Source organism: Mytilus trossulus, chromosome 6 (genome assembly GCF_036588685.1).
Source record: "Mytilus trossulus isolate FHL-02 chromosome 6, PNRI_Mtr1.1.1.hap1, whole genome shotgun sequence".
NCBI classification, from domain to species: Eukaryota; Metazoa; Mollusca; class Bivalvia; order Mytilida; family Mytilidae; genus Mytilus; species Mytilus trossulus.
The window spans coordinates 66,800,111-66,820,529 of record NC_086378.1 but is presented as its reverse complement, the minus strand read 5'-3'; the positions used below and the strand labels follow the sequence as shown (position 1 = coordinate 66,820,529).

Below are 20,419 nucleotides of genomic sequence, written 5' to 3'. Positions count from 1 at the left end.
CTAAGTTTTCCTTGTTTAGTTTGTTTCTACGATGTGCATTAGCTTAACTATATTTAAAGCATAATTGCCATTAATTGGTGTATAGAATGATAGTAAAGTGTACATGTAGTTCCAGGTTGGTTTATCTTATCTTGACCTCATTTTCTTTGATCATGTTAAATTGATGTGATATTAGTTGTAAAGCTTTATATGAAGGACTAACAACATAATTTCAATGGTTAGTAAAGAAGGCCAGACATTTCAGCATGTGCACTCTTGTTTTATTGCTTTTGGTAGCCGTCAGTAAATAGGAGTTCTCTCCATTCTGTAATCTTTTTATTTTCGGAATCTTTTAGTAATGGCCACATGCACTCTGTGTTGTTAGATGTATTTCTATTTTAAGCCATGTTCAGAGGAATGATATTTTCAATTGATTTTAATTGTTTGTTCACAATATGTTGTACTGTTAACCATCTCTCCCAGATTAGAGAGTTGGGTCTCACTTATATCTTTACAAGTGTCCCAAGTCAGGAGCCCGCAATTCAGTGGTTGTCATGTATAGCTGTGTTACTCTTCATTAAATCAAGCAGTTATTTTTCTCGTTTGAATTGTTTTACATTTGTCATTTTGGACCTTTTATAGCCGACTATGTCGTATGGCCTTTGCCAATTGTTGAAGGCTGTGCAGTGACCTATAGTTGTTCATTTCTATGTCATTTTGTCTCTTTTGAAGAGATGTCTCTTGACTATCATTCACATCTTTTTTTATAAGGATTTTTTCTATGGATGTTGAGCAACCAACAATCAATCAATCAATCCATATTTAGTGAAAAAGTTCTAGAGTAATGGTTCAGAACTCCTGTAACTATAAACTTGTACACAGTGATGCCCGACCATATATCTAAGTTTTGTTTCAATAATATGAAACATTCTTCCAGTTAAAAATCCTAAACATCCTTAACTGAACTAAACTTGGTCTATTTCAAATACAATGATATAAGATACTATAAAGTGCTTGTTGTTATTTCTGTGCAATCTAGAGGTTCACTAATTATATTTTAGTAATACGAGTGAAAACATTACCAAAGATTCATGAACATGAGCTCAAGGTTAGATAAAAACCACAAAATATTTAAACGTATGACCATGAAATAAGGTCAAGGTCACATCAATCATGCCAGACAAAAAAGTTTACCTTACAAGCATTCCATATATCATTGATCTATCGCAGTATCTGAGAAAACACACAAAAACTTCACTGACCAATTCAATGAACCATGAAAATGAGGTCAACAGCATACATATATATGAAATCTGCCGAACAGACGTGCACACCTCACAATCATTCCATGCACCTAATGTAACTGTCAAGCTTATTGCTCATAGTATCTGATAATGAACATTCTGTGAATATTGCATGGCAATACATAGTCCCTAACCGGTTTAAATTTCATTGTTTTGGATCAAAATGCTAACTTGATCTATGACTTGTCATGGGGCAATCTATATGACAAAAAATAAATCAATTTCTGCAAGCATGATGAAAAGATTGTTGAAAACTGATTATTCAAGTGAATTTTGTAAGTCCAAGGACCATAAATCTGAACGAAGTCTTCAGACTGGAACAAAATTAAAACTTGAACTGTAACACGTCATGATAAAACAATACACCGAATATCAAATCCCAATCTTCAAGCATGATGAAACAAGTGTGGAAACCTGATGTGCAGGGATGACAGACAGATGGACTGTGAACCTAAAGTCTTCTTGACAGGGGACTTGAAAGATAAACAATATTAACCAGGACAAGGTCAGAAGAAACCTGCCAATGAGATGTGTACTCCAAATTACTATCATTACAAACACCAAATTTCAATATTGATCTGTGTTATGGGGTAATAAGCGTTATGAATAAGTTTCATAACATTTATTTTTATTATACTTCACGTTAAAATGCCATATTTTGATTGGCTAAGACGAGGGTGTCAATTTACTCTATCACATGGCTGAGGGGGTGACAATTTTTTTTAATGTTACTCTCTCGTCTAGACCAATCAGAAATCGATTATTCAAAGAACAATGAAGTCGTTTTTTTCTAATACCCGTAACGTTGTTATGAACGTGACGTCATAGAAAATACTTTTAAAATAAAATTAAAGAACCTTAGTGAGCACGCTCACATACCCCATGTCCCCACATTGTCATTGGAGAAATTAAATAAGTGTAAGGAAAAAAATTGTATAAGAAAAAATATTGAATAATAATTTCCTGTCAATATGCACATCTACATGCATAGTATGTCCTTATTTTCTACAAAATTTCATGAAATTCTGTTGTGTGGTTTCAGAGGAGTTGAGATGACAAACTGTTGAAGTAGTACCTTAAAGCAAATAAGTTCAAAGAGGTGTAACTCCTAGAAAAAAAATTGAATCGTAATTTCCTGTCGATATGCACATCTACAACTCGTTGCGTGGGGTATAATTAATCTGTTAAAGCCAAAAATTATAGGACATTCAGTATAATAAATTAAATAACACATAGCTGAGAGGGTGATAGAGCAGATTGGAACCCCTTGAAAAGGCATTGTCAACCTTGGCTTCGCCGCTGTTGACAATGTTTTCTCGGGGTACCAATCTGCTCTATCACCCTCTCAGCTATGTGTTATTTATATAGTGGCAAACTTAAGTTCAGAGAACTGAAAAAAAAACAATGTTGGGACAAACAGAAGAACAGATGGACATGGGTTCAACTAAATTCCCTCCCTGCTAATTATACAGGGACATAAATTTGTATTACAATGAATCTTTGTTACAGAAGGTATCTGCATATAAGATATGAAGCTTTGAAGTCTTCTGCCTTCTGAAATATAAAGCTACATAAAGTAAACTTTGCCACCCTAGAAAGTCAACTAATACCTGTATCTCTCATATGGGGATTTCGTTGCAAACAAGACAAAATTTTAACCATGATGAACCAAAATGTTGACAACACTATCAACATACTATTGACTGCTAACTCACACTTTTGCAACATAAATGACTTTAATAATTAATTTGTCTTTATAGCAAAAAAAGAAAACTATTTTTTTATATGTGTATTAATGATAAATTTCACATATTGACCAATAAATAACCTTTTTAGAATGAATTAAATTAATGCTTAATTTTGGTCACAAAGTTGAAACGTAAATACATTAGACAAATTGTACATATTATATAACATTAAAACAAGAAATATTGAAAGTTTTCTTCCAGATGTAAGTTTCCACAGTCTAATTGTCGTATGGTGATTGTATGCAGATCAATGTATACTCCTTTTCTGAAATAGAGAAAAAAATAATATTCAGCAATGTGTTTCAGAACTTATATTCTATATATAAAAAAAATGTTAGATTGTCTGTCTTTGAAAAACTTCAACAGTCTTTTTTGATAGATTTGAAATAAACTTTATTGAATAAATTGAGCACTGATTTAAAATGAGTGTGTATGTCATGAGATTCTTTATATTTTTTTTACTCAATTCTGAAGAGTAGAACAACATTGTTTATTTACCAAGTTTTAATCTATTCACTTAAACGTTATTATCTTCAGTTTAAAACATCACTGTGTAGTTTCGATAGTGTTTTTTTTCCTATTAAAATCTTTTCAATCTGTCTATGGGAGAAAGTGTTTTAAATAAATTTCTGCATTGCATTACCAGGCCAAAAACCTTAGAGCAACACAATTGTGCATATACATTCATAATGTTCAGTCAAGACTTATATGAAAGGACATGCTGGAAGAGCTACATGTATATATTGGATCTTTTTTTCTGGTTTCAGAATATAAAGCATTTACAAAAATATATATAAAATTCTGTGAAAGATAGTATCACTATGATTGAAATTGTACTTCATCAATCTAAGCATCTCATGCATGATCATTTATTAGATGTGGTGTGTTTTTTTGTCTCTAATCTGTAAAATAAGCTGTAGTTAGGATAAGGATAAAAAGAGGAAGAAACATGTGCGTGCATAACTCTATCCTTAGGTTAGGATAAGGATGAAAAGATGTAGAAAAGTGTGTGTGCATAAGTGTAGTATGTGACAATGTAGTATATAAAAACACATCGTTTGTGAGAGTTAGCTGTGAAGTTATTAATTTTAAATGTGTATATCTGTAAGCAGTAAGTTTCTGTTCTGAGCAAGAAATGTAAGAAAATATGCATGCATACTATAAAACTAAATAAAATTAACTATGGGGACAATAATGTAAATACAAAATGTCTTAATAAACTGCACAAATTTTCTTATCATAAACATGCTAAAAAGATTCAACAAAACTGAACAAAAGAATTAAGAAAAGGAGCTTGAATTCAAAGAAAACCTCCATCAGTAATAAATAATAACAAAATTAATGTACATGAAAGATAAGACTTCAAACCAAAATAAAACTGAAGAACTAGAATCAATCAAAATAAGGAAAAATTGTTTTCATAGAAAACCAAAACTTAAGGTAACAATTGCCCATTCTCAAAATTGAACTGTCATACAATTTTGCAAGCATCCATTCAAGTACCTTGTATACTTATGGGAGACAACTCTTACACCGCATCAGGATTCTGGATGACAATCAACAAATATTCATTTTCTGTATAAATAGAGAAATATACATCTAAAGCAATGCTCTCAATTATATGCACAGTTTTGAAATCATGCATTGTAAAATTTACATTTAATTTTCTACATTAATAACTGCAAAATTTCTGATAATTTTCGTATATATCATTTGGTTAATATAAATAATAATGTTTATCTCATTTATTAGATTTTTAACATTTGTATCATTATAAATTTGCATAAAAACTACTTATTTTTGTTATTAGATGAAATGGTTCAACTCAAGCTTAGCATAACAGTTTTGATTATCTAGCCTAGCAAACACACAAAGTTTTAAAACACAATTATTAAAGCATAAATTACACACGTTAAATTATCATATTGGATTGAGAGTTGGTTGGGATGATGGAACCCCCTTTCTTTGAGTTTTCTTCTTAATCATAGTTTACGCAACTAAAATCCCCTTTTAACGTTTTATAAATATTTCTGGAGACACACTTACAATACATGGAGAGTGCAGAGAAGTTTGATCATATGGTACCTGGGTACAGAGTAGCCTAGGGTAAATCAAAACACTAGAAACAGTTAACCTTATAAAGAGGAACACCCAAATTTTAGGATGGTAAAGCTCACACTGACTTTGACAATACACATACATGACATAACAATAGCTGACATGTCTCATGCTAACTAACAACACAATGTTAATAGCAAATTACAAGGTTAAGATGTCCAATCTTTAGAACACAATACAGAGACTTTCGTAATTGAGAGCTGAGACCCATAGTCTTTAAGATAGTTATTAATTTCCTGTGATTTTGGTCATGGTTAGTAAAAGTATCTTATATGATCATCATGTTAATAAAATTAGTAAAAGCAAAATACAAAATCAATCTGTGTTATAAATATTGTTAATATTGTTAAAATGTGTAATGTGTATGTGCATACAAATATATATAATAAATATACAATATAAATAATGCTACAAAACCTAAACCAAGAGCACATATGCAAGCATATAAAACACTAATTTAACTAGCAAAGTTTGTTGTAAGTTGTTAAATTTGTATGTTAAAAAAGAGGAAGAAATTCAGGAAGATTGTTTGTAAAGCATTTAAGTGGACAAAACATAGGCTCTGACGTCCACATGTTATCATGGTTACGAAGCATTTAAAACTTGCATATAATATCAGAATATTGTCTTTCAAACTATTAAACTAATGAGTGAGAAATACTTTTTCAAAAGTTTTGATGATTCAATTTTGCAAAGTTTTTTAACCACTGACATAATACAATGTACAATGTCTTTTTCCTTTGTTTTTAACCTGAATAATACAATAAATGTAAATATTCAAAACTAATGTTACTGTTATCTCTCATTTTGTCTTTCTTTTAATATCTTCTTTCATAGAAACAGACTATGTAAATGGTGTTACTAGACTCATTTAATAAAATAATCTAGCTGTACACATACCAGGGGCAACCATAATTTCATGTTTTTTCGATCGTATCCTAAGGAATGTGAGGTCATTCTGTGGATCAATGTCACGGACTGTACTTCTGGCTTTTGATGTCAGTTGTGTGATCAGACCAGCATACTGTACTGTTGTAGAATTGTCAAGGGTTGTTCTGATGGGAATACCTGAAAATAGTTCATACAAATATTTTTAATTCTTTACATGATTTTTTACAGGTACAAGCGATATGAAACCACTTATTTGTAAATTGATGACCATATGAACGTAAAACTTTTATATGTGAGGGGATGCCAGATTAATTGGAGTCTCAAATACTTGCATGTGTTTGCATGAACTACATTATTACAAAATACCTTAAAATGTTAATGAAGAACTCGAACTTGAAAATCCTTTTTTCTTAGATACACTTATTACGTAAAAATCTTACTAAATAAAATAAATATATTAGTTTAATATGAATTTTGAAAGACTCTTAGCCCATTTTAAATGGTTAACATACATGGAATTGTTGAAAATATACTTCATAAGATGCAGTGTTGCAATTCAGTGGAGTTTTATAGTTTTATCATTTGTAATCAAACTGAACAGTTTAAAAAAATTGAAACAATTTCTGGTCAATCATGTCTATGACTGATTTCAAAAAATGTACAATTGACCATCGATTGAACAATGTTTTACATGTAGATATATCTAAGCATCATACCTTCCATATTAACAACAATAGTTCCTATGACCCCACGATGGCCTTGAATCCTCTTTAATGTTTCTTCTACTTCAGACTGAAACATAATAATAAAATTTTGTAAAAGATAAATGGGAGGGCAGATATTTAATGTAGATGTCATATGATGAATCCGGGTCCGTTCGCGCCCATTCACGTTCGCACCCACTCTTGTTCGCCCCCTTTCACTTTCGCACCCCACATGTTCGCACCCAAAGTCTGTTCGCACCCTACATGTTCGCGCCCAATTTTAATTGGTTTTGTGTTTAATAACTTTGCAATAAAGTTTTGGCAAGTAGTATTATTAAAAGTATAATTGATTTCTTTGTCTCAAAATAAAGCGAGACAGCATTTTTTAAGTGTTGAATAAATCTTAATCATGTTTTTTAGAGCGTATTGTTAAAAAATAATAATATTCCTTTCTATAATTAAAGTGGGATTCTGTCAACGTTTTATTTTGTGTTGAATAACACTTAATCATGTTTTTTTACTGTATTGCCTATAACTTTGTTTCATTGACTTGTTTCAAAATGAAGTGAGATTCTGACTACGTTTTTTTTGTGAGTTGAATAAATTTATTTCATTATTTCATTGTTTCAGATCTAAGGGACCAAGCTGTTATTAAAAACAATTATCTTTTGGGTTTAATTTATCATTTAAAATATTCAATCTTTTACTCATACCAAGCTATAAATACATTCAGTATTTACGTCAAAGCAATTAAAACAACAATCCTGATTTTCCAAATATTCAACTGGAATTTAAATTAAAATTGGGAGCGAACGTGTAGAGTGCGAACGGACCTTGGGTGCGAACGTGTTGGGTGCGAAAGTATATTGGGCGCGAACAGACCTGATACCTCATATGATGTACACTTTAAGATATTTCAAAGAAGTAAGTTTTGTTAGAGCAACGGAGACATGATGTAGTGGTAATAGCGCATCAGACTAAACGAACCAAGTTGAACACAAAGGTTCCCGTTTAGGGAGAAAAAATTTCGCCAGATGATATTTCATCCTGATATAATTTTTATTAAGCTTATCATATGTAAACACAGAATTCACTGTAACCTCTTGAAGGGTTTTCCAGGTTAATTGAAGAATAACCAGTACATACATTTTGTACAATATACAGTAAATTGCTATAGCAATGACTGGCTTGGTTACATGTACATGTATATGCTTTCCAAATGATGTTTAATATCAATAATCAAATGCATGAAACTTTTATTTCTTTAGTTCATCCTAAATACAACTTGACATTCTGTTTTACAAGTGCTGTTAACATGGTGTATGTGTTTAAATGTGTGTTATTTTTACAAGAAAAAAAGTATTGAAATACATTTCCAAGGGCAAGGATTTGTATGCTATTATATTACTATACAAATCTTTGATGAGTCATTCATGGTCGATACTGCTTACCTGTTAAAAATTGATTTTATATCAAAATCCCTCATGGGTACAAATCAATGTTAAATATGTTTTGTAGAATATATCCTTAACGGCGAGTTGAACTAACAATATACAATCCAAATAACTCAAATGTGTTCTCTTCAAAATGTCATAAATATGAAAGTGTGCATATTTGTGTTTTTTTAAACACCTCTTTTCAGTTTTTAACATATCTTCTGAAAGTTAAGTTTCATTGATTTAAGAAGATGGATCACTAAATCATAAGTTTAAGATAATGTGTATGTTATTCTTACCATTTTTCTGTGTGTTGTTTATGTTGCAGATTTGCTTGTGTTGAAAAAGATCTTTCCTTGGTTACAACTTTTGATTTGACATGCGTGAACTTGATTTCCGTTCTAATCCCATATAGCCTCCGAGAAAAATACGATGTTTTAATGGTCTTGTTGTAAATGTCATAGTCTAATAAATATTTTTATTAATTGTTTATGATTTACAAAATAAGTTTAACATGCCTTTGTGTTCTCTTTGTACAGAAAATAAAAACTATTTGTTTCTACTGGTTTTAAAATTTCAACTCTGTATGCTAGGTACCAGTTAAAACGACAGGTGCGCGCGAAATTTTAAATATACGTTGTTCTGCTATAAAGCAAGGATTTGTATAGATCTGTATAGTTAGACTTACTATACAAACCCTTGTGCTAAGGGACTACATTGGAGGAAATTATGAAATAAGCCTTTATTAAAATTACCGAAGGAAAAAAAAAACAATAAACAAACCTGGGTTTGCAATATTAGTATTTTTTCAGTTGTGCCAAAAGATTTTATTTTATTGTAGGGAAAGCATAAATCATGTGGCTGCCTTTATACTGAGTTTGTATACCGTCACTCAGGTACAGGGCCAAAAATATTCGACATCTATCCATTGGATTTTTCAAGTAAAAACAGAATGTTAAAAGACGCAGAATTCTCGAGACAAAATATATGCATGTGGTTTTTTTCTAACTCCTGACACGTAACATATATTCTGCAATGTAATTTGTCTATTCTATATAGCAATTTCATAACCAAAAACAATACTTATGCTCATATCATCAGAAAAAAGAAGAACATACACAACAAAAAGCATGAAGAAACGTTACTTACGATACAAAATGTTATATGTTGAGACCGTGAAGTCTCTGGGGTTTACTTTTTCCGAATGCTTACCCAGCACAAACTAAAAAACTTTGTATAATATGTTTATATACCCAGGTTGAGTTTTCCGTTTTAAACGGCAAGTATTATAAACCAAGTTCCTAAGACTGAAGGTTACAACTAACCCCGTGAGGGTCTTCCTTTAGGTTGTGTGAGATGTATACGAAGATACCTGGTGTTGAGAAATATCATCAAAGTCTGCACGTTGAAAGAACTCTTGCAAAAACTGTTTGCGGGTTTTGAAGGTAGCCTTTTGCAAGATAAAAATTCCTATTTGCAAACTGATTGGAAAATAGATTCTGTGTACATGTTTTTCTTTGCATTTATGACATATGATAAATTTTATCAGTTACTAAGTCTTTAATATTCTATGTTGTGTTTTTTGTACTATTGTTTTTTTCTTTTTTTAGCGTTGTCAGTTTATTTTTGTTTCTGAGTTTGAATATATCCCTCTGATATCTTCTGCCCCTCTTTTATATAAAATACCATATTTTCCAAATGGCTATCCAAATTTCAAAACTTTCCAACACGAAACACCTAGTCTATCCATGTAAATTGCAGAGCATAATATATATGACTACATATTACATCTATTGTCAATTATTCTCACCCTTAACAGGGGTGGATCCAGCCAATTAAAAAAGGGGAATCCAAGCATATGTCTCATTTAAATGCATTAATTGTTGAAAAAAAGGGGGGTCCCCTGGATCCACCACTGCTTAACGGCGAGCAGGATGTTGTCCTTCTTGATAGGACATTGATCAACATAACATTTGATGAGTTATCATGGTTAAAATTTGAAATCATTTAACATGTTTAAAAATACACAAAACAAACATTCATGTATTTATACACAGCTAAAACTTATTGAACTGAACCTTCTCAATCATGCTTGTGTAACATGTAGGTAGGTATTATGAGAGCTACGCCATGAGCACGGTACGCCCGTCGAAAAGGGTCAATGCGTATTAAAACTGTCTAAATATGAGATTATAAATTGTAGCAGGTAGATATTAAAACGAGAAATGAACAAAATGAGGTCCGATTTATGGATCCAAGGTATACCCATTTTTTTCTGATACTTTTCGTGTGTTGTTGAATTTTCAAAGATCATGTAAATATATTCTATTTACGTTAGTTCAGGTGTATCAAAGATTCACATTGAAGACCTGTTGGTGACCTTCTGCTGTTGTCTGCTCTTTGGTCGGGTTGTTGTCTCTTTAACACATTCCCCATGTACATTCTCAATTTTACAAACACATGACCACAGTGTTTAAAAAACGCCATTAATTTTTCTTGATACAGGAATAAAATCACAATAATTCTGCACCCATCCTTAATTATAGTATACATGTAATATGATACTACTCAAAATAAGAGTCCAGAAATTGGAATAAAGAGAAATATACTAGCAATGTCGGGTTAAGAGAAGTTGCTGACTAATCTCATTTATAAGCATAATCAATCGGAAATGGGGGTTAGAAATGGTTAAAATCGCTTCATATTTACGGTAAAAAACCACTCCAAGAACAGAATAATATTAATATTTATTTATCAACATAATGCTAAAATATTTACAATATCTTCGTAATAGCACAAACTATTTTAAACACAGAAAAAAAAACAATTGGTTGGAATGATTTAGTTTAGTTTAGACATATACTTAATCTGACTTTGCGATGTCTTAATATAATAATAATTGTCAAAAACTACGCACTATTTGAAAACACAAATTAGACCTATGGACCACTAGCACTTGCATTAAATCGCCAAAGCATTTACGCACAGTAGTACTCGCGCGCTTATTATTATGACAAAACATTTCTCCCATTAATGTCAATTTATGATTAAAATGAATTGATCGTGATCCAAATACATTTCCTTTTTTCTGAAAACTATGCAGACCTCATGTTCATATGCTAAATTGGAGATATACATAGTTGCCTTTTATAATTAAATAAAAGGAGATGACAGAAATAACGTAGAGACTGCTACCTGACAACACAATAATCAGAAAACATATCTATCCGACCCTAGAACACTCTTTATTAGGACTCAGAAACATCTATATTTTAACTACTTCAAGAGTTATACTTTTAATCATTATTTTATAAACTCATTACTTGTCCTTTATGATATCTATAAATAATGATTTATAGACTGAAAGTTACGTTGGATAAAAACTTAAAAGTGAGAGAAATTTGCTAAACGTAAACTCATATGGTTTGCATCAGGTACAAGATATATAAACAATGGATAGATATAAGAATAGACGAGTTGCAGATCCAGTCTTTGTGGTTATTGGTGGCACAGCAATGCCAACATGAACAAAAGTTTTAAACGTGTGTATAGACACACAAAAAAAAGAGCGTGTGGAGTGAATTGTTCCTGAATCCATATCTACATATATATAATATAGTTCTTGTACGACAAAATGTTGAAGGATAAAGTTCCCGAGTTTTAAATCAACAGTAAAATCTCATGAAATATCAATACTACAAGTACACACCCGTGATATCGCAGGTCCGTGACTGATTTAAAGTATATAACTATGCCTAATTATATATATATAAGCCTTATTTTAGTAATTGGTATTGTCATCTGATAAAGTCATGTCGATTATAAGATACACAGATTCTCTGCTTTCAAATCTTTCTGTTTGAACCCGTCGACTTGGAACTTATCAATTATTGGTAATATTAATTATTTGGAAAACAAAAGGTTCTGGCTATCCAGGAATGGAGTATTTTTTATCAACAGCATTGTCCTATATTAGTTATCTTAGAAAATCTTGCTGATTGTTGAATAAAAATACAATAGGGAACAATTTGACAATGATTGAATTTAGTAGTGTCAGCCCTTTGATTATGACCCGTGTATGTTGCAAAATCCTAAATACACCGTTTGGTGGTGCGCCTGTCAAATGCGTAACGTACAGATAAGGTAATAGGTAACCGATGAATATACTATTGGTATCGGTATCGGATTCGACCCGGAACTTGTTAATTATTGGCAATATTAATTGTTTGGAAACAAAAGGGTCTTGAGTGGTGTAATTTTTAATCTACACCATTGTCCTATATTAGTTATATATATAGTCGAATTCTTTGATTTGTCGTTTTTACCCGATGACGGCTGACAAATTGGACCTCGTAATTTTAGTATTATATAGATATATCAATTATCAGTAATCATGACATATTTAGATGCTTATATTGCTGTAAAGGAAAAAAAACCAAATAATTGTTAAAAGTATACTGTAGTTTCTTAAACAAACTTTGAACAATGATCGTTATAATTAATTCAGTTAACCTAGCCGAGTGTTCAGATGATTAAATATTTATGAAAGTCGATTTATCCGCTCTCTTGCATAGCTGTATAACAAACATTGTATACTCTAATGTTTACATCCTCCTCGTGCACAAACTTCATTCAAAACCCTGTGGGCCTCCTTTACCCCCTTTGATGCTGCGTGTGCTATAAGCTGGTGTGATTCTCTGAAAATAACAAATAGAAAGATACATGACTTTTGTTGAAATTCGTATGAATATTTTTTTCGAAATTATAATAAATTATGGTCTGGATAGCCTTAGGGAGGGGATAGTTCTGCACTCCTATTCCCCATTATTGATTAGTTTTTTCTTTTCTCTAAACTGTAAATCCCACCCATACCATCATAAATGAATAGGTTGGAATAAATCTTTTTTAAATGAGCAGGCACCATACATTAGTAAAAGTTTATATATTAGCAAATGAATCACTAAAGCCACAGTATATAAGGGTTTAGACCTGATCAGTTATTTTTTTTATTTTTTCTTACCCTGGTTTCAGTCCAGTTTTGTAGCCCTTCATGTGACCAATAGCTAAATTATAAGATGCATGTGGATGTCCTTGGTCCGAAGCCTTTCTATCGGAAAACAAATCAGAATTTATTATACCAACAGTAAGTTGTTGTATTCAAATAAAATATTGGGAAAATATAAACTGACAGAAGACTAAAAATCAATATCATATAAAGGGACCATAATTCGCTTTTAAATTTTTTTTATTTATAAAGAGTTAATTGTGTTTTCTTTATTGACAATAAAGCCACGTTGTCGATATCATACACAACAACTGATCGACGTCTTATGAAAGGACTACAAAGGAGATGTGTCTGTCTTTACGATCAATAATACAGCAACACAAAGACAAAAAAAAAAGACATTTATGTTAATCTCTTACATACTATCTCGTCCCAAGTAAAACAAAGTAAGGGAATATATTTTAGGGAAAACAAACGATCAATCATATATTGAGTAACCTTGCTTTGTTAATCATAATCTTAGTTTGAGATGTAAAATCCTGTATTGAATATTTTAGAGACGACACCAAAAGTTCAATATAGGATAAATAACTTAATTCACATTGTTTTTTCACTACTCCCCCCCCCCCCCACTTTTTCACTCCGTCTGAACTAATTTTGGGGGAAATTGATTGACCAATTTAGATATATGTAAAATCGATGTAAAAACAAAAAACTTGCAGCAACTTTTACCCCCCCCCCCCCCTCCAAACTATTTGAATAAAGTTTGTTATCCTACATTGATGTTTTGATGTCAGAACAACTTAGACCACTTGGCCATCGAAGACACACGGTCAAAAGTTTGTTTCAATTCATATTATCCTTTTCAACTGATTTGTATAGTTCGTTCTTATGTTGTACTGTTACACCACTGTTCCAGGTTAGGGAAGGGTTGGAATCCCGCTAACCTGTTTAACCCCACCACATTCTCTATATATGTGCCTGTCCTAAGTCAGGAGACTGTAATTCCGTGGTCGTCGTTTATTTGTGTGTTACACATTTGTGTTTCGTTAATTATTTTTGGTACTTATTAGGCTGTTAGTTTTCTCGTTTTAACTATATAGTTGTTAATTTTGGTGTGTCATTAGGGTCTGTAGTGGAGAGTTGTCTCATTGGCAATCAATACCACATCTTCCTATTTATGTCTATCTTCTAGCATATACTCGCTGCTACCAATTGGAAAACAGTCTTATACATTTGTATTCACATTTCACACCGATAATATTTTCCTATATTTATATACTTACTTAAACCATTCCATAGCTTTGCCTTCGTGTTTTTCTACACCTTTCCCTGTTGAAAGAAGAAAAAAATATCAAACATGAGGCCCTTAGGAGGATAGGTCACTCAACTAGCACCATAGTAGCAATAATGATACTAATAAAAATCCTTTCCAATTGTTTTCTTTTTCTTACTTTCACTCCATATGTTCGTCAATACAAATCGTTAAAAACGTGTTTTCAAGTACAATTTTCCAAGGAGTAATCAGATAATTTCGTTCAAATGAGGACTTTGGTGGGCCATTTTGCACTGACCATTTTTCTGCTTTAATTTTAACTATTTCTCGAACTCTTGAGACAAATGCTAAAACAATAAGGCAACTTAGCGTTCCAGGGATAATAATTATCCGAGTCGTCAAACGAGTTCTATATTATATCAGATAGTGCTTATAATCTTTTGAATCTTACAGTTTGCACTGTAGTTATAACTTTTAAGGTATTAGCCTACTCAAGGGATTTCAGAAAATACATTACAGGTTCAATAATCATTAAATGAATCCCGAGGTAATTTAGTCCAACGGCAAATTTCGTAGATGTTGAATGTTTGGACCGTATTTAATCACTATTTATACATTTGTTCTACATCAGCAACATCTGTTAAACGTTTTTAACATTTTCATTTGTCATCTAGCTCTTATATTTTTCGAAACCAAACATAAAATGATAAAATTTATAAAAAAAATTGTTTTCTTCAGGATCAACTCAAAACTCGGTAATTGTCCGATTTTTCTGAAATTTCAAAGAAAGACCTATACTGATTATTTTTCTTATCAGATTTGCTCTAGATTCTTTTCGTATGTAAGATATCTAGTAACTGACATATTTTTAGCAACAGCGGTTGATGCATCAAAACTTCGGATGTAAAGTTGTAAAGATTTAAAGTTGTAAACCGAGTTTAGTGACAATTTTAAGCCTGTATATGCATGAGATCGTTCATATTAAGGGTTTCTTTATTTGGATGTGCACATTCTATTAGGTATGGACCACATCATACCTCACAATTAACTTGTTCGACATTGAAACTGAGGATTGAGATATAATTGCAAACCATATTTTATCAACCCCGCGATATATTCATGTGTCGATTTCAGAGTGAACCCTCGTCAGTTTTATCTTGTACGTCATATAAATAATCCTATTGGCGTTGAATGTAGATCTTTGAGCCATACTTAAAAATATTTTGGTTTGTTCAAACCCTATCCAGGTGGAGACAGTGGGTAGGTAGGTAGGCATTTTTTTTTCAAAAAAAGGAATTGAAGTATCAGATGTTTATTAGTCTTCATGCCTATTTGATTAAAAAAAAACTTCTTTAAATCATGACAATAAAAGAATTTGAGTAGGCAGCTTTTTTCTGGGTAGGTAGCGTTTGGGCAAACAAACCTATTATGTAGTATGGCCTTGTTGTGTTTGTTATTTTCTATATAATTTTATCCACCAATTTTTAAGAGCATTCAAAAGTGTTGATATTGATGAAGATTGCATGTATGGAGACATAGTTGGGGCCCTTTATAGCGTAAGCTTGCTGTTGGTGTGTGCCAAGACTCCGTGTTGAAGACTATACCATGACCAATAATGGTTTACTTTTATAATTGTGACTTGCATGTAGATGGAGAGTTGTTTCATTGGCACTCATACCACGTCTTCCTATTTCTATATATTTTCGTTTATCTCATTAGGTTGCAATATGATTATCTCCTGTTATCTATATTAATTAATTCCTAGAAATAGATGCATACCATGAAGATATCGTTGTCCGACTTGATGTTCAGCTTGTGGATAACCCAGCCATCCATATGCATAAGTGACGTGGAAATGCAGATGATCGAAATAATAGTATGCATACAGTGCAAACATTAAAGTTCCAATCACAACCATTGCCTGTAAATAGAAATATTTTTAAGTTTTAAAAGAAAGATTATATTAAACTCTTGAAAAGGTAAAAATGGGACTGAAACAAAAATCCACGGGAACGAAAACAAGATTCAAAAGTTTTCAAGACAAGAAAACAAACCTAAAAATGAAGCGTACACGAACCCGTCAAATAATTGGGTAGCCTATCATAGTTCTCAAACGAATGCTCTACGCATTACTTGGTGAACACGTCCTCCTGAGATAAAAGAAGGGCGAAATATATCAGAGTGACAGTCAAACTCCTAGATCGAATATAAACTGACAACGCCATGGCTAAAAATGAAAAAGACAGACAAATAATAGAACACAAGACACAACATAGAAAACTAAAGACTAAGGAGAAAGCAACACGAACCCTGCCAAAAACTGGGGGTTATCTCAAGTGCTCCGGAATGGAAAGCAGATCCACATTCATGTAAAGGAACGGGGTTGTAGTTAGACGTAAGGAACATATACTAGTATCCGATATCATCTGTGAAACGGTTATTCCAAAACGGTCGACCAACTCGTGATGGCGTTCGTAAAATTTACGAAGGGATGATTTCAACTTCACCATTTGGAACTCAGATTTACTCTTAATAGCTTTCTTGTGTGCAGCAATCCTCTATCAAGAAAATCGTGGTAGGAAACACAAGCATGGGAATATCGTATCAACTGGGATATATATACTCCGTGTGCAGGTTCTGCTGGAATGTTGCTACATAGAAATGGAAAGTTCACATTTGGGAAGCTGAAATCATCTCTTGTGTCATAAAGCTTTGTTTTCAACCGACCCTCACTGTCAATTTCTAGATGTAAGTCAATATATTAAGCAGACTAAGCTGTATCTGTTGTATACTTTATCTCTAGTTCGACGGGATATAGATGCGTTCAACAGTCACCAAATTTTTAATTATTTAGTGAGAGAACATCATCTATATAGCGGAAAGTAAAACTAAAAGATATTTCTATCTTTCTTCCTAAGAAGTTCCTCATAATGACAAAAAAAAATTCGGCAAAAAGAGGGGCACAATTAGTTTCCATTGGAATGACGACCGTTTGTTGAAAAACACGTCTCCCGAACGTAACAAATATGTATTCAATCAAGAAATCAAGCATCTTGCTAATGTCAGAGAGAATTTTTTGTTTGAATCAGAGTGATCCTTTACAAAGTAGGATGTATCCCTCCATAAGACAGAATACTTTTATCTACGTTGGCCATTCTTTTTTATGAAACAAAGTAATACCAACCAACTCTTTCAATTTGTCTTTAGTTTGTAAAGTGGAATATTGAGGTAAAGCGCAGAAAATTCAAATGTGTTAATACTTTTGCAAGACGAAAAAGTCTTAGATGTATGCACATGTAAGTCTAAAAGATCTTAGGAATTTTTCGGTATCCACATCTGATTCACGCCATCTCTATAGAATAGGCAGTTTCACAACAACTTTGAAGCCCTGATTTGATTGCTGATAAACTAGATGTTAATAATTTAGAAAGAGTTTCCGTGGAGCACATGAAAGACACAGCAATATACTGTTGTTTGTAAGGACACTTTAATATGTAGTTTAGGCATCCAATACAGTGATGGAAGATTCATTTCTTCATCTTTGGTTGGACATTCCAAAGGAACATAGAAGAGACTTGTGATTATCCAGGATTTTCTCTATATATATGGTAAGTGTCGTGGGTATATATATCTGTTGAGTTTCCAAGTGAGTTATCAATAACTAATTCATTTAGCAAGCAGTTTATGTAATGAGTTGACACATACGTGGATAAAAATCCTTGTCGGAAACTGTTTTGAGATTGCATTTTATCAAATGAAAATAATGACAAATCCCTTCCTAAACTTGAAGATCCTTGAACAAGACCCTGTACTCGTCTCCAGACTGTTGATCCTTTAAAAAGTTTCAGTGTTAGTGCAGAGGAGTGGTATAGGATTGGATAGTCCACGGACCAGTTTGTCTGGCAAAACCGCCGTTGGAGTAATCTCGGACTAAGGATTGGATTGAGACCGAGAGGTATATGTTACTTTGTGTGTTACAAAAACGATTAGTGTAATAAAAAAGATAGAGATCGAGCATGGTTGTTGAAAATAGGGAAAGTTGTCAGAAATATTATTAAGTCAACAATACATTATTCAGTTATGGAAATTATTAAATACCTCAATAATTCTAACATAGAGCGGATCCGGCTTCTTTTTTCTGGCTAAATAAACTTTTCCTCCATAAGGTAACGATGGATCCCAATCAGGATCTTCATTTTCTGGTTGAATTAAACGTTGTCTAACTCCGGACGTTCTCAGACTTTCAGCCATGTTTCCTTCAAGTTTCAGCAACAAATTCTTTCAGCGCCATCTATCGATTGTTGTATTAGTTGTCAAGACGACGTCATTCAGGCACCTGTTTTTATTGGAATTTTAATGCACTGATCAATGACAACAAATAACAATGTATAATTTATTTACAATATTATTGATTATTGGTTTTTGCCCGTTATTTTCATCAGCTTTTTCCTCTACTGCAAAAGCCAATAGTTTCATCTGAAATAGTCACTTTTTATACGGCTTTTTGATAAAAAAAAAAAAAAAAACAATAATAATAATGAAATTGGACGCCTTTGTCTTAGGAAGGCGTATAACAGCAACATTAAAAGTAGCCTTTCTATACGGTATTATTTGGACTAATATAAAATATAACTTACATTGAATATATTGAGGGTGTGGATGCGGTTAACATAATGACCGTTTTTTTTAGGAGGGGTGGGGTGGACAAGAAATAAATAATACACAATAATGGGTTGCTAAATAATGATTATAATGAATTGGGTAAAAATATACTGATGGAAGAAAGACAAGAAAAGAACAATTAACGTCTTGATACAGATATCAAGGAATTACATAACATTACAGTATTTAAAAAAAAAAAAAATGAAGTATAGTCTTGAAAGTTAACATGAAGATTTTTTTTTAGCTAATGTTTAAATTTTCATCTTATTTTCCTTTATTTAATTCTTATTCTTTTTTCCAGTTTCAATCCCAGCCAGTATAACCACAGTTGAGGGACAGCACATATAAACTGCTACTGTATACTTAGATGGCATGTATGCAAATCAGGTATATTAAAACATAAGAAACAAGAATGGAACGTGTCCTCAGTACAGGGATGCTCAACTGCCACTATCATTTTCTACGTTCAGTGGACTGTGGAATTGGGATAAAAACTCTAATTTGGCATAAAAATTAGAAATATCATACCATAAGCAAAATGTGTACTAAGTTTGAAGTAAATTGGACTTCAACTTTATCAAAAACCACCTTGACCTAAAACTTTAAACCAGAAGCGAAACAGACGGACGGATGAACGGACTGCCGGACGGACGGACGCACAGAAAAGAAACCATAATGCCCCTCTTATATCGTAGGTTGGTGCATCAAAACTGCATAAGTTAACACTCTGTCTTGCTTAGTTTGCAGGAGAGTCAGTGGTGGAAACTTCATAAAAGTCACTTTACTGCTTTAGAGGGTGCACATACCCGCTCCATTCTTACTTCAGCATTCCACTTAATCAACTAATTTCTTTCTACAAACAGGGAGGGACGGACACCAAGTTGTCAGGCTATACAAATCAGACAAAAATGATTTACTTAAAAAAAGTGGGGAGAAAAAAGGGAAAAAGAGGAATGCATTTTCATTTTCATATATGGATCCATATCACGGGGTTCATTCGGTATATATCAAGAAAAATGATCATCGTGAATGAATACATATAACAAGGTCAAGCATTGCGATCGGATCGTGAATGTAATTAGTTGTATTTTTATTTCCTAATCTGTGGGGAAAATACCTATCAGGATGGTTGACGGTTATAAATATATGTTTCACAGATGCGCGGGTAGGTTAATGCTGATTTGTTCCTGTGTCGCAACCGTTGTCACATTCTGCCCCCCCCCCCAATCTGACATACCAATTAAGAATTATCACCGGGTTTGTACTCACATGAGCAACACGACGCGGCTCGGAATC

At 32.5% G+C, this 20,419-nt stretch overlaps 2 protein-coding genes across 3 annotated transcripts; both read right to left on the bottom strand.

Annotated features, from left to right (window-relative positions):
- Positions 1–3,057: 3,057 nt before the first annotated feature.
- LOC134721714 (dynein light chain roadblock-type 2) lies at positions 3,058–8,658 on the bottom strand. 2 transcript variants are annotated; one of them, XM_063584892.1, is made up of 5 exons: positions 8,480–8,658; positions 6,757–6,832; positions 6,050–6,217; positions 4,535–4,606; positions 3,058–3,296 (listed from the first exon to the last, which is right to left on the bottom strand). In XM_063584892.1, exons 1-4 carry the CDS (start codon positions 8,480–8,482, stop codon positions 4,560–4,562), a joined length of 294 nt encoding a protein of 97 aa, XP_063440962.1. In that variant the 5' UTR covers positions 8,483–8,658; the 3' UTR covers positions 3,058–3,296; positions 4,535–4,559. The 2 variants fall into 2 exon arrangements, with proteins under 2 accessions (XP_063440962.1, XP_063440961.1); XM_063584891.1 differs by lacking the exon at positions 4,535–4,606.
- Positions 8,659–12,679: 4,021 nt separating this feature from the next.
- LOC134723680 (secretory immunoglobulin A-binding protein EsiB-like) lies at positions 12,680–18,809 on the bottom strand. Its single transcript, XM_063587239.1, has 5 exons — positions 18,560–18,809; positions 16,241–16,382; positions 14,472–14,517; positions 13,201–13,287; positions 12,680–12,877 (listed from the first exon to the last, which is right to left on the bottom strand). Exons 1-5 carry the CDS (start codon positions 18,710–18,712, stop codon positions 12,778–12,780), a joined length of 528 nt encoding a protein of 175 aa, XP_063443309.1. The 5' UTR covers positions 18,713–18,809; the 3' UTR covers positions 12,680–12,777.
- Positions 18,810–20,419: the final 1,610 nt, after the last annotated feature.